The following is a 13,410-nucleotide window of genomic DNA, read 5'->3' as shown; positions in this document are numbered from 1 at the left end:
CTTCTTAAGGAAGAAATGTCAGTAGGCGACGCCTTTCAATTAAATAGAGAGCCGGGAAATTCTCTTTTCCTTTCACTACGAAGCGAGAGAAAGCAAATAATACCATGGAACTCTACCGACAACTGCGGCCATTATCATATAAATAGGAATTTTCTTGTCGTTGCTTAGGAGAGCGCTGAAGAATATATGGGGGCGTTTATTTTTCATTTATTTATTTATTTCACTTTGTCGTTTCCACTGTCCTGGGACACCAGCTTTCTTCTCCAGCAGCTTCTCCAACAGTTTTCTTCTCAAGCAGCTTTCTTTTCCAGCAGCTTTCTTTTCCAACAGCTTTCGCCTCCGGCAGCTTTCTTCTCCAGCAGATTTTTTCTCCAGCAGTTTTCTTCTTCAGCAGCTTCTCCAGCAGTTTTCTTCTCCAGCAGCTTTCTTTTCCATCAGCTTTCTTTTCCATCTCTTCATCAGCCTCCAGCAGCTTTCTTTTCCAACAGCTTTCGCCTCCGGCAGCTTTTCTTCTCCAGCAGATTTTTTCTCCAGCAGCTTTCTTCTCCAGCAGATTTTTTCTCCAGCAGTTTTCTTCTTCAGCAGCTTCTCCAGCAGCTTTCTTTTCCAGCAGATTTTGTCCCCGGCAGCTTTCTTCTTCAGCAGCTTTCTTTTCCGTCAGCTTTCTTCTCCAGCAGCTTTCTTTTCCATCAGCTTTCTTTTCCGTCAGCTTTCTTCTCCAGCAGCTTTCTTTTCCATCAGCTTTCTTCTCCAGCAGCTTTCTTCCCTTGAAGATTTCTTCTCCAGCAGCTTTATTTTCCAGCAGCTTCTTTCTCCAGCAGCTTTCTTCTCCAGCAGCTTTCTTTTCCAGCAGCTTTTTCTCCAGCAGCTTTCTTCTCAAGCAGCTTTCTTCTCCAGCAACTTTCTTCTCAAGCAGCTTTCTTTTCCAGCAGCTTTCTTTTCCAGCAGCTCTCTTTTCCAGCAGCTTTCTTCTCAAGCAGCTTTCTTCTCCAGCAACTTTCTTCTCAAGCAGCTTTCTTTTCCAGCAGCTTTCTTTTCCAGCAGCTCTCTTTTCCAGCAGCTTTCTTCTCTAGCAGCTTTCTTCTCCAACAGCTTTCGTCGAAAGTTTGCAATCTGCGATAGGTCCGTTGTCCCCTCTCGCTAGTCTGAAGTCTTGTGTCTTTCCCCAAGATAAATAAATAAGCAAATAAAAAAAAAAAGATCTTGGCACCATTCACGTTATTCCTTGAACACATTTGCACTCTACGAAAAAAAAAAAAAAAACAGCAACAGTTTGCAATCTGCAATACGTCCGTAGCCGGCCCCTAGCGAGACAGACATCTTGTGTCTTCCCAAGTAAATAAATAAACTTGCCTCTTCCTCAAGCGCATAAATGAATTAACGCAAGAGCGAATAAATGAAGATCTTGGCACCGTTTCTGTTATTCCTCGAACTCGTCTGCGAGTCACGAAAACCAGGGAGTCTAACATCTTGCGTCTTCCCTCTCCAGCCTAACTGAATTCTCTTCAGAACAAAGCTCCATTATTTTCCACCCTTCCTTGTTTATCCCACTGGCTGGAGAAGAGAGAGAGAGAGAAGAGGATCTTCTTCTTCTTCTTCTTCTTCTTCTTCTTCTTCTTCTTCTTCTTCTTCTTCTTCTTCTTCTTCTGCTTTCGTTTCGAGAACAAACATCGATGCCTCATTTTTATCGGGAAATGGAATGAATGCCCAGTTTTTATTTTTATTTTTTTTTTTTAAACGAGGTTTAAAGTCGTTTTTTGCGTGGTGGTCAGGAGAGCTTTCTTCTCTCTCTCTCTCTCTCTCTTCTCTCTCTCTCTCTCTCTAAACTGTTCAAAAGGAAATAGGCATTCATTGAAACACTGTCTGTATACACCATTTCTCTCTCTTCTCTCTTTCTCTCTCTCCTAAATTATTTAAGAGAAATTAAGCACTCATTGACATAGTATCTGCATATACTGTTTCTCTCTCTCTCTCTCTCTCTCTCTCTCTTTCTCCGTCTCTCTTCTCTCTCTCTCTCTCTCTATTCTAAACTATTCAAAAGAAATTAAGCATTCATTGAAACACTTCCTGGATATACACCATTTCTCTCTCTCTCTCTCTCTCCCTCCCTCTCTCTCTCTCTCTCTCCTAAATTATTTAAGACAAATTAAGCATTCATTGAAAAGGTGCCTGTATACATCTCTCTCTCTCTCTCTCTCTCTCTCTCTCTCTCTCCCCCCATCACTTCTGTCATACAATACTCTTCATTTTCACTGCATTGGGTTTTTCAGAGACACGATCTTGTTAATTGCATAATTAATACGCATGGAATACGTTCAGTTTTTTTTTTTTTTCGCAACATTGCATATATATTATCACCTAATATGTAGCTCACAGTAAGAGAGAGAGAGAGAGAGAGAGAGAGAGAGAGAGAGAGAGAGAGAGATTAGCTTTTAAGGTCAAGAGAATATAACATCAGGTTTTGAGAGAGAGAGAGAGAGAGAGAGAGAGAGAGAGAGAGAGAGAGAGAGAGAGATTAGCTTTTAAGGTCAAGAGAATATAACATCAGGTTTTGAGAGAGAGAGAGAGAGAGAGAGAGAGAGAGAGAGAGAGAGAGAGAGAGAGAGAGAGAGAGAGAGAGAGAGAGAGAGAGATTTAGCTTTTAAGGTCAAGAGAATATAACATCAGGTTTTGAGAGAGAGAGAGAGAGAGAGAGAGAGAGAGAGAGAGAGAGAGAGAGAGAGAGAGAGAGAGAGAGATTAGCTTTTAAGGTCAAGAGAATATAACATCAGGTTTTGAGAGAGAGAGAGAGAGAGAGAGAGAGAGAGAGAGAGAGATTAGCTTTAAGGTCAAGAGAATATAACATCAGGTTTTGAGAGAGAGAGAGAGAGAGAGAGAGAGAGAGAGAGAGATTTTAGCTTTTAAGGTCAAGAGAATATAACATCAGGTTTTGAGAGAGAGAGAGAGAGAGAGAGAGAGAGAGAGAGAGAGATTAGCTTTTTAAGGTCAAGAGAATATAACATCAGGTTTTGAGAGAGAGAGAGAGAGAGAGAGAGAGAGAGAGAGAGAGAGAGAGAGATTAGCTTTTAAGGTCAAGAGAATATAACATCAGGTTTTGAGAGAGAGAGAGAGAGAGAGAGAGAGAGAGAGAGAGATTAGCTTTAAGGTCAAGAGAATATAACATCAGGTTTTGAGAGAGAGAGAGAGAGAGAGAGAGAGAGAGAGAGAGAGAGAGAGAGAGAGAGAGAGAGAGAGAGAGATTAGCTTTTAAGGTCAAGAGAATATAACATCAGGTTTTGAGAGAGAGAGAGAGAGAGAGAGAGAGAGAGAGAGAGAGAGAGAGAGAGAGAGAGAGAGAGAGAGAGAGAGAGAGAGAGATTAGCTTTAAGGTCAAGAGAATATAACATCAGGTTTTGAGAGAGAGAGAGAGAGAGAGAGAGAGAGAGAGAGAGAGAGAGAGAGAGATTAGCTTTTAAGGTCAAGAGAATATAACATCAGGTTTTGAGAGAGAGAGAGAGAGAGAGAGAGAGAGAGAGAGAGAGATTAGCTTTTAAGGTCAAGAGAATATAACATCAGGTTTTGAGAGAGAGAGAGAGAGAGAGAGATTAGCTTTTAAGGTCAAGAGAATATAACATCAGGTTTTGAGAGAGAGAGAGAGAGAGAGAGATTAGCTTTTAAGGTCAAGAGAATATAACATCAGGTTTTGAGAGAGAGAGAGAGAGAGAGAGAGAGAGAGAGAGAGAGAGAGAGAGAGAGAGAGAGAGAGAGAGAGAGAGAGAGAGATTAGCTTTAAGGTCAAGAGAATATAACATCAGGTTTTGAGAGAGAGAGAGAGAGAGAGAGAGAGAGAGAGAGAGAGAGAGAGAGAGAGAGATTAGCTTTTAAGGTCAAGAGAATATAACATCAGGTTTTGAGAGAGAGAGAGAGAGAGAGAGAGAGAGAGAGAGAGAGATTAGCTTTAAGGTCAAGAGAATATAACATCAGGTTTTGAGAGAGAGAGAGAGAGAGAGAGAGATTAGCTTTTAAGGTCAAGAGAATATAACATCAGGTTTTGAGAGAGAGAGAGAGAGAGAGAGAGAGAGAGAGAGAGAGAGAGAGAGAGAGAGAGAGAGAGAGAGAGAGAGAGAGAGATTAGCTTTTAAGGTCAAGAGAATATAACATCAGGTTTTGAGAGAGAGAGAGAGAGAGAGAGAGAGAGAGAGAGAGAGAGAGAGAGAGAGAGAGAGAGAGAGAGAGAGAGAGAGAGATTAGCTTTTAAGGTCAAGAGAATATAACATCAGGTTTTGAGAGAGAGAGAGAGAGAGAGAGAGAGAGAGAGAGAGAGAGAGAGAGAGAGAGAGAGAGAGAGGGAGAGAGCGAGAGAGATTAGCTTTTAAGGTCAAGAGAATATAGCATCAGGTTCTGAGAGAGAGAGAGAGAGAGAGAGAGAGAGAGAGAGAGAGAGAGAGAGAGAGAGAGAGAGAGAGAGAGAGAGAGAGAGAGAGGTTAGTTTTAAGGTCAAGAGAATATTGTATCAGGTTCTCAAGAGAGAGAGAGAGAGAGAGAGAGAGAGAGAGAGAGAGAGAGAGAGAGAGAGAGAGAGAGAGATTAGCTTTTAAGGTCAAGAGAATATTGTATCAGGTTCTCGCGAGAGGAGAGAGAGAGAGAGAGAGAGAGAGAGAGAGAGAGAGAGAGAGAGAGAGAGAGAGAGAGAGAGATTAGCTTTTAAGGTCAAGAGAATACTGTATCAGGTTCTCAAAGCGAGAGAGAGAGAGAGAGAGAGAGAGAGAGAGAGAGAGAGAGAGAGAGAGAGAGAGAGTAGCACTTAAAATAGAGAGAATATTGTATGTAGCTTTCAGTAAGAGAGAGAGAGAGAGAGAGAGAGAGAGAGAGAGAGAGAGAGAGAGAGAGAGAGAGAGAGAGAGAGAGAGAAAGTAGCTCTGAAGGTAAAGAGAATATTGTATGCGCTTCTCAGTAATAGAGAGAGAGAGAGAGAGAGAGAGAGAGAGAGAGGGAAATGGAAACATAACATTAATTTAATGGAAACAGCATTATATATAAAAAACAACGCAATGAAAATAAAAAAATATTGAAATGATTCATAGCTTACGATCCGGCAATTTTCTAAAAGAGAGAGAGAGAGAGAGAGAGAGAGAGAGAGAGAGAGAGAGAGAGAGAGAGATAAAAATGTTTGATCCCAACCTCCCGAAATGCGAAAGCGGTCCTCAGGACCGTCACTTTCGCCCAGACAAACTCAATGATCGAACCTCTTTGGTCCATAGTAAACGAATTTTGGTAATGCTCTCTTGTGCCCCAGACCTTAGGCGGAAATTCTGAACGTGAAAAAGAACATTAGTTTTATATATATACATATATATATATATATATATATATATATATATATATATATATATATATATATATATATATATATATATATATATATATATGAATGAATTTTTATCACATCACCGTGATTCATATACAGGCATTAAGCTACAAACGTCCTTCAATATCCATTCACTCTGCCTCGGGAATAATATATTTTCATATATGTTACCCGAAGGGGAATTTTTAGTTGATAATAAGTTCGTCGTCTCGTGGGCTCGAACCACGGAAGACAAGAACTCAGGACTACAGTGACGCGAAATTCTAACCACCCGGCCAACATATATGAGAATACATTATTCCTGAGGTAGAGTGAACTGGATATTAAAGGGCGTTTGTAGCTTAGTGCTTATATATATATATATATATATATATATATATATATATATATATATATATATATATATATATATATATATATATATATATATACAGTATATCATCCACGACAGCGGCAGAAGGCGATACAATCATCTTGCAATGAAACCACCAGCAGCGTTTTTTAGCAATATAACTTTCCCCGAGTTTCTGGGTTTTTCGGGGAAAGCAACTTTCTTTCCACTTTCTCTCTCTCTCTTCTCATGCGCATTCAGCGATGCGCCTTGCAAAAAAAAGTCTTCTTCCTCATTCTTCTGTCTTTATCGAGTTTCTCTTCGTTTCTGTCCTTCCACGCCGTCAAAAATGACGGTAATGTTACGACAGGACCCCCGGGCTGAATGACAGACGGCAATTTCATTTGCCAGAGGAATGCCGTTGTTACACACAAAATAAAAAGACAGTGAGACTCATGACGTTATATCTGTATGCATCTGTGTATATATATATATATATATATTTATATATATTTCTATTATGTATGTATTTATATGTATATATATGTATATATACATATACATATTTACTGCTAAGTCAATTGACGAATTCTTCAATACTGCAGAATAAAAACGTATTCTATTACATTAAAAAAAAAAGGTTTATACCAATAATCACTGGGGCAAGTCCGGTTAATTGCTTTTAAATCCCAAATTCCATTCACCTTCCAATCCACAAATCCCCACGTAATCCCGGCTGTCAAACAGAAATAATATTCGCGAATAATGATACTTTTTGAGAGATTAGGGCTGTTTAACGGTCCCAGGAAGCCCAGCGTCGTTTGCACTGTGAGGTAAAAAGGTCCTTTGTCAGAATCATTTTCAACATTTAGTAATTTATTAAGGTGTATTAAACTAAACAGTTAAACATTATAACTAGCAATACGAAGGTTTTGGTAAGCTTTAGTTATTCCAGACTTTGGTTCACATGTCCTCGTAAACGCTTCTTTACAAAAGCACTGTAAACGTTTCTTTCATAATCGTTCATTGATATTACAGTAAACACTAAAAATGGCCTGTAAAACATTATGACATACAGGGTGTCCATACAGTCTCTTGACAATTTCAAGAATGTATTACAAAAGCGAATGGTTTCAATAAGCAATGCAATGTGATTAAAAACTTGATAACTGCTGAGTACATAAAACAAATCTGATTAAGATATCTCATCAAATGGCTTTTGTAATATATTTTTTTAAATTGCAAAGAAGCTTTATGGACACCCTGTGCAATACGAGGCTTTCAGTAACCCTTTGTTTTTATAGTAGATCGTGATTCATATAATACCTCGCAATTTCCGTAAGATTTGTGAATCGATTCTGATGAAAAGAAGTTATCTAAATTATGATCCTAATTTCTAAAAAGATAAAGTTAGAAACAAACAGACAATTTTAATACTATGGTTTCTGAATGAGAACTCAAAATCAGTCAGTCAGTCAAGACAACCCTGGTCTCTGAAATTCAGTGGATCTGAGAAGATTCCATATAGTGGAGAATTACTGATTTATTTATGAAATTATGTCGTCAAATCAAGCACTGAGGAGCACTTAGTCATTCAGTGCCTAAGACATTGAAAAGAGAACCAGAAAATATAGGAAATGAAGTGGGAAGTAATAGTTAAGAGAGGTTGGACAGCAAGATTGAAGAGAGGAAGCTGGAACGGAGGTATAGTAAAAGGCTACAAAGTTTGACGCAGCTAGGGGCCGATGGGACGCTGCAAACGCCCTTAAGTATGCCTACAGTGCACCACCGTATTATCAGAGATTTAAGACGAGCAGGTCTCTGTAGTAATAATTTATCAAATCCCACACACACAAACACACACACTCACACACACACACACACACACACTTAGACACTCCTATATATCATATGTGCGTCAGCTCACGCAATTATTCCTAGAATGAATAATTCAGTGTGGAAAAGTATCATTAAGTTGGAAGCCTCTCCATTTCCCACTGCTGACATTAAAAAAATATTCACATTAATATTAAAGTTTGAATATTTTTTACTTTATTCTCCACCAAACGCTCTCTCCCGGCGCATAATTATGCATTCATTTTCACCCAACTCGCTAGAGGCTAGTTTTCAAAACCGTGAATATATCTGGGTGTCAAGTTTTCATTTGCAATTATAATGTATTTTCATCAATGTGCACTTACTTTGACAGTGGTAATATATATATATATATATATATATATATATATATATATATATATATATATATATATATATATATATATATATATATATATAAAGGCACGTAGGAAAGTGAAACAACGGAGTGGTGCTAGGCCTTTCGACTTACTGTCCTTTGCTCAGCAGACTGATAGAAATATAAGAATAGGTCTACAAAGAAAGCTTTTATAAATGACAGTTGGGATTATATATATATACACACACACACACATATATATATATATATATATATATATATATATATATATATATATATACATATAACACAACAACATTAGGAAGTTTGTAACTGGAGCAGAGAATGATATGGTAGGCAGCCGTATCTCTGCAAAAGATTTCTAGGGTGCTAAGCTGTCACGGGATGACTGTTGAACCAACTCCTCTCAATAGATAGGAAGTTTAGTTACTGAATGCTGCTGTTGAATGTAAATGCAAGGGAAGGATAGATCCCCGCTGGCAAAAGTATTAGAGCGAATGGTTCTTCTTATATCAAGTGAGGAATCTTGGAATAAACCTTCTGTGGTCATGTAAGGAGAAGCTGCCTAAGAACTCTTGAAGGCTTTCAGTACAAAGGTTCATCCTCATCCTTTTATTAAATTAACCTCACTGCTCATGGAAATAAAATAGACCCGATTAGAAGCATCAATGAACTTGATAAGTGACGCTTTCCAAATGACAGAAAAATTGAACGAAAAGATTAAATTGCAAATACAAACTGGCATTCACACAGGAAAATCTTGCTGTATATTGACAGCAGATATAAACCTGTCCCATGTGCAACATAATATCCAAAGTGTCTTTGACACTGTAAACCTTTGTAGCAGACTAAACGAAAGTGAGCTATCGTAAAATTTGGAGCGCGGATCGTCCTTTGAAATACCTGCGGACTGCAGAATCTGACTTCTCACCTTTCCACGGATGTGTTGTGATTTTGTAAATTCAAGGTATGTGAAATTCTGGTAAAATACACGGCAGAACTGACTTTTATCCTGTGAAGTGTTGCAATTTCATTTTGCCTGGGTTTTTTTTTGATGCAATTTGATCTACAATTTTAGAATTTTCGTTCACCTAGAACTTCAGTTTTTATTCACATCGTGCTTTAATTTTGGTGTATTAGCCATTAATGGTTTGCGATAACGCCCCACCCCCAACACACACACACACACACACACACACACAGAGAGAGAGAGAGAGAGAGAGAGAGAGAGAGAGAACAGAAAATATTTACAGCAGCTGGTATAGAAAACAACGAATAAGATTTCTGATTATTGGGATATGGTTCCTACTGATTTTATTGGACTCAAAATAGAAAAAATGGATTTAATATGACTTTGCACTTGAAAAACTCACAATAATAATAATAATAATAATAATAATAATAATAATAATAATAATAATAATAATAATAATAATAATAATAATAATAATAATAATAATAATAATAATAATAATAATAATAACCTTTATTTCAGCTCAGGGTCATATACAGGGAATATGCAAAGTAGACACAATACAATACAATCCACACAGTTCAAATACACGAGATAAAAGATGTGAAAAATAATAATCAGCTAAACTCAAACAATTACTGAAGTAACAGAAATAATAGTATACACATGAATATTTATGGAAATAATAATAATGTGAATATTTATGGAAATAACAATAATGAAAAAAAGCAATAATAAGAAAAATGATATAGTTCTTTATCTAGTGAAACACCGATTATTTTGGGGGAAAATTTCCTGCAAGATCTGTAATTAGATTGGGATTAAAACGAGAAGAAAATTTCATAAGATGTTTATTGGTATATATCAGGATTGTTGGAACCTCTCGTTTGAAAACGTCCGTTCAAAACGCTCGTTTGAAACGCTCGTTAAAAAAGCCCGTTCAAAACGTTCGTTTGAAATGCTCGGTTGAACATCTGTTTAATATGCTCGTTCAAAACGCTAGTTTTAGAACACTCGTTTGCAAGCTTGGATTAAAACACGTCTTTTTAAAACATGTGATTAGAACTGCTCGAAAACAGTTCGTTTAAAACGCTTGTTGATAAAGCTCGCTGAAAATGCTCAATTAAAACGAGCGTTTAAATAAAACGCTCGTTTAAGATGCTCTTTTAAAACGCACGTTTCAAACGGGCGCTTCAAACGCTCGTTTAAAAGCTCGTTTAAACGCTCGTTTTAAAACGCTGTTTCAAATGCCCATTTGCAACGCTCGTTTCAAACGCTCGTTTAAAATGGTCAGTTTCAGGGAGGGACTAAACATACGAAATGCCCCGCTGTGGAAATGACCCTTTAAAACGTGTTCCCTGGCCTGAAATCCATCTGACCTGGGCAGTTACTCAGGTCAATTACAGTTAAGGCCTTTAATGGCCATTCACGTCAAGGCCATTTTGGCGATTTACAATTAATGGTTTATAATTGTCTTCTCCTGAACTTCGTTTTGAATGAGGAATTGAGTGATATGGGTATGAAATATAATTATTATATATATGTATATATATATATATATTATATATATATATATATATATATATATATATATTATATATATATATATGTATATATATATATATATATATATATATATATATATATATATATATATATATATATATATATACATACATATATATATATATATATATATATATATATATATGTATATATATACATATATATATATATATATATATATATATATATATATATATATATATATATATATATATATATATATATATATATATATATATATATATATATATATATATGTGTGTGTGTGTGTGTGTGTGTGTGTATGTATGGTACCATATGAGGTTTGTAAAGACTGCAAACCTGCACCATTTTTTTTCCTGAACAGTCAAAGCCGCATCAGATATATAAATAGACCCTTATAACTGCTTATTTACTTGAATTGTATTTCAACGTGACAAACGATCCTTGACTGAAGTGTTCAATAACCTTATTCTTAATCAACATTCCCTGTCATTTGTTATTTTGAGGCAGAAGGAGAGATAATGGACAGACAGTTCTCAAGACGAAGCTGCGATTGAAAATCCTAAGACGCACTTTCCCGTCAATAACAACCGTGAAAACGAATCCATCTCAAAATCACATCAAGGCGAAGCCTCTAGCTTCAACCCCTATCCTATCAATACTTGACGTAAAATATGTCCTCTGCCTTTTACAATATCTTGGCTTTTAGTCTACAAGGCACACATTATTGACTTTCCTGGAGCGAGCTCCTTTCGGATCAAAGTACCGTGTAACTTTCTACCGCCGCCCAGAAGGAGAGTGTTTTAATTTCCACGCGGAGACTAATTGGTACAGTCAGCAAGACGCATTCAAGGAATGGGGTTCTTTGAAAGGACTTCCAGTAGAGAGAGAGAGAGAGAGAGAGAGAGAGAGAGAGAGAGAGAGAGAGAGAGAGAGAGACTCTTGGGAAAGAGATGAAAGGAAGGACGGAACTAATGGAAAAATTTACAAGAAGAAGAAGAAGAAGAAGAAGAAGGAGGGGGCTATTATAGACTAGGACCTGAGTCTGACTATGCAATTCAGGAGAGAATTTGGAAGGAGTTGAAATGTTTCTGAAGATCCACTTTCGGGTTACAAATTCCTGCATGCAAGGGGGACGAATATTGTAAAATACACCTAATTACACACTAGATCTAGGTAAAGAAGCACCTTAGCAAAGAGATCACGACTCCATAATTAATAAATTCCCATGCCGAGTGTCGCAGCAATTCTATAACGTGAGAAGCATTGGCCAGGAAAATATGGAGGAAATATTGAGAATCGATATCAGATATTCCTTTCCAATAAATAATGTTATTTACATTTGTACTTGAGGCTCTCTGCTCTGTACCTCCTCCTTTTGAAAAGCGAGAAGAGACAGGGAAGGCGAAGGAAGGGAAGGAAGGAGGAGAAGGATAAAGAGGAGATAAACGGGAAGATAGACAGTCTTCGAAATAAAAAGTTTAGAGACAAAAGGAAGGAGGAAGGGGATGCCTGCCTCCTGTCAGACCAGGTTTGAGAGAGAGAGAGAGAGAGAGAGAGAGAGAGAGAGAGAGAGAGAGAAGAGGGTGGATGGGATCTTAAATAAGGATTCTTAGAACGATTTTACTAATGCTCTAAATGAGAGATTATTTCTCTCTGAGGTCCTAATCTCTCTCTCTCTCTCTCTGATTCTCTGTGTTTGTCTCTGTGTTTTGTTTAGTTTTCTCCTAAGTTTTTTTTCTGTTTTTCCGTTTCTCCCTCTCTTTTCTTTCTCTCTCTCTCTCTGTCTCTTTCCCTCGAAGTCAAAAGCAGCATCATAATGAATTCAAAGCCAACGCACCCATTCGGACTCAGCCAGTCCGGGGATCGAATGCTGGCCATTCAACTTCTGACCTTCAGATAAAACTCAGGCCCCTAGCTGCTGCAACCCCTTTCGTTCCTTTTACTGTACCTCCTTTCATATTCCCTTTCTTCCATCTCACTTTCCTCAGCTCTCTCCTGATTAATTGGACGATTGTAACCTGGCTGTTTTATGACAGGTGGGCATTACCTGAGCTAATGGGTCATACGTATGTGTGTGTGTGTGTGTGTGTGGTATACTTCGAATGCCCTTGGGAAAGGGTATTTAATAAGGCTTGTCAGTTGGGCACTCGAAAGAAGAGTAAATATTCATTTGAAAACCGGTAATATGTGGTATCTTTTTTAGGAGAGAGAGAGAGAGAGAGAGAGAGAGAGAGAGAGAGAGAGAGAGAGAGAGAGAGAGAGAGAGAGAGGCATTGTTTGAGATTCTAGCTATTTCAAATAAAGTATCTTTTTTATTGTGTTGGGAGAGAGAGAGAGAGCATGCGCTGAGCATCTATTTTATCAGAGAGAGAGAGAGAGAGAGAGAGAGAGAGAGAGAGAGAGAGAGAGAGAGAGAGAGAAGCCCATCAAATCCATGAACAGGAAAATGGCAAGTGGTGATATATTTCATTAACATTTTCCCGTGTTATTTTACGCAGCCACTGATCTGTTGTTGCGAGACTTAATCTCTAGATACGCGACTCATAATAAAAGTTCGGGAAACGAATTTATCACTTTTTCCCACGCTGCCCAAAATGGGGAGAGCTGCGTCCTCACACTCTTGTGTTTGTGTGGACGTGTGTTGGTGTATGTGGCTATGTGAGTGTTTGTGTTTGTGTGTGTTTGTGTGTGTGTGTGTTATACAGACCTACTTTTTTTATAATCATCTCCAAATATGACATTGCTACATCCTTACAATCTAGTGTTTGTGTGGACGTGTGTTGGTGCATGAGGCTATGTGTTTGTGTGTGTGTGTGTTTGTGTATGTGAATGTGTGTTTGTGTGTGTATACAGACCTACTTTTTTTATAATCATCTCCGAATATGTCATTGCTAAATCCTCACACTCTAGTGTGTGAGTATGTGTGTGTGTATGTGTGTATGTTTATGATTGTGTGTGTGTATGTGTGTGTGCACAAACCTACTTTTTCTCTT

At 37.7% G+C, this 13,410-nt stretch overlaps 1 protein-coding gene across 1 annotated transcript in view; it reads right to left on the bottom strand.

The window, feature by feature from the left end:
* Positions 1–220: 220 nt before the first annotated feature.
* LOC136840039 (axoneme-associated protein mst101(1)-like) overlaps positions 221–13,410 on the bottom strand; it is a 16,536-nt gene continuing 3,346 nt past the window's right edge. Inside the window, exon 2 of the mRNA XM_067106353.1 lies at positions 221–1,016. Within this exon, the coding sequence (XP_066962454.1) occupies positions 221–1,016 (796 nt within the window). The remainder of the gene's footprint in view (positions 1,017–13,410) is intronic.

The sequence above is a fragment of the Macrobrachium rosenbergii genome, chromosome 1 (genome assembly GCF_040412425.1).
Source record: "Macrobrachium rosenbergii isolate ZJJX-2024 chromosome 1, ASM4041242v1, whole genome shotgun sequence".
Lineage (NCBI taxonomy): Eukaryota > Metazoa > Arthropoda > Malacostraca > Decapoda > Palaemonidae > Macrobrachium > Macrobrachium rosenbergii.
The sequence above is the reverse complement of the archived record's forward strand: the minus strand, read 5'-3'. Positions and strand labels throughout refer to the sequence as shown.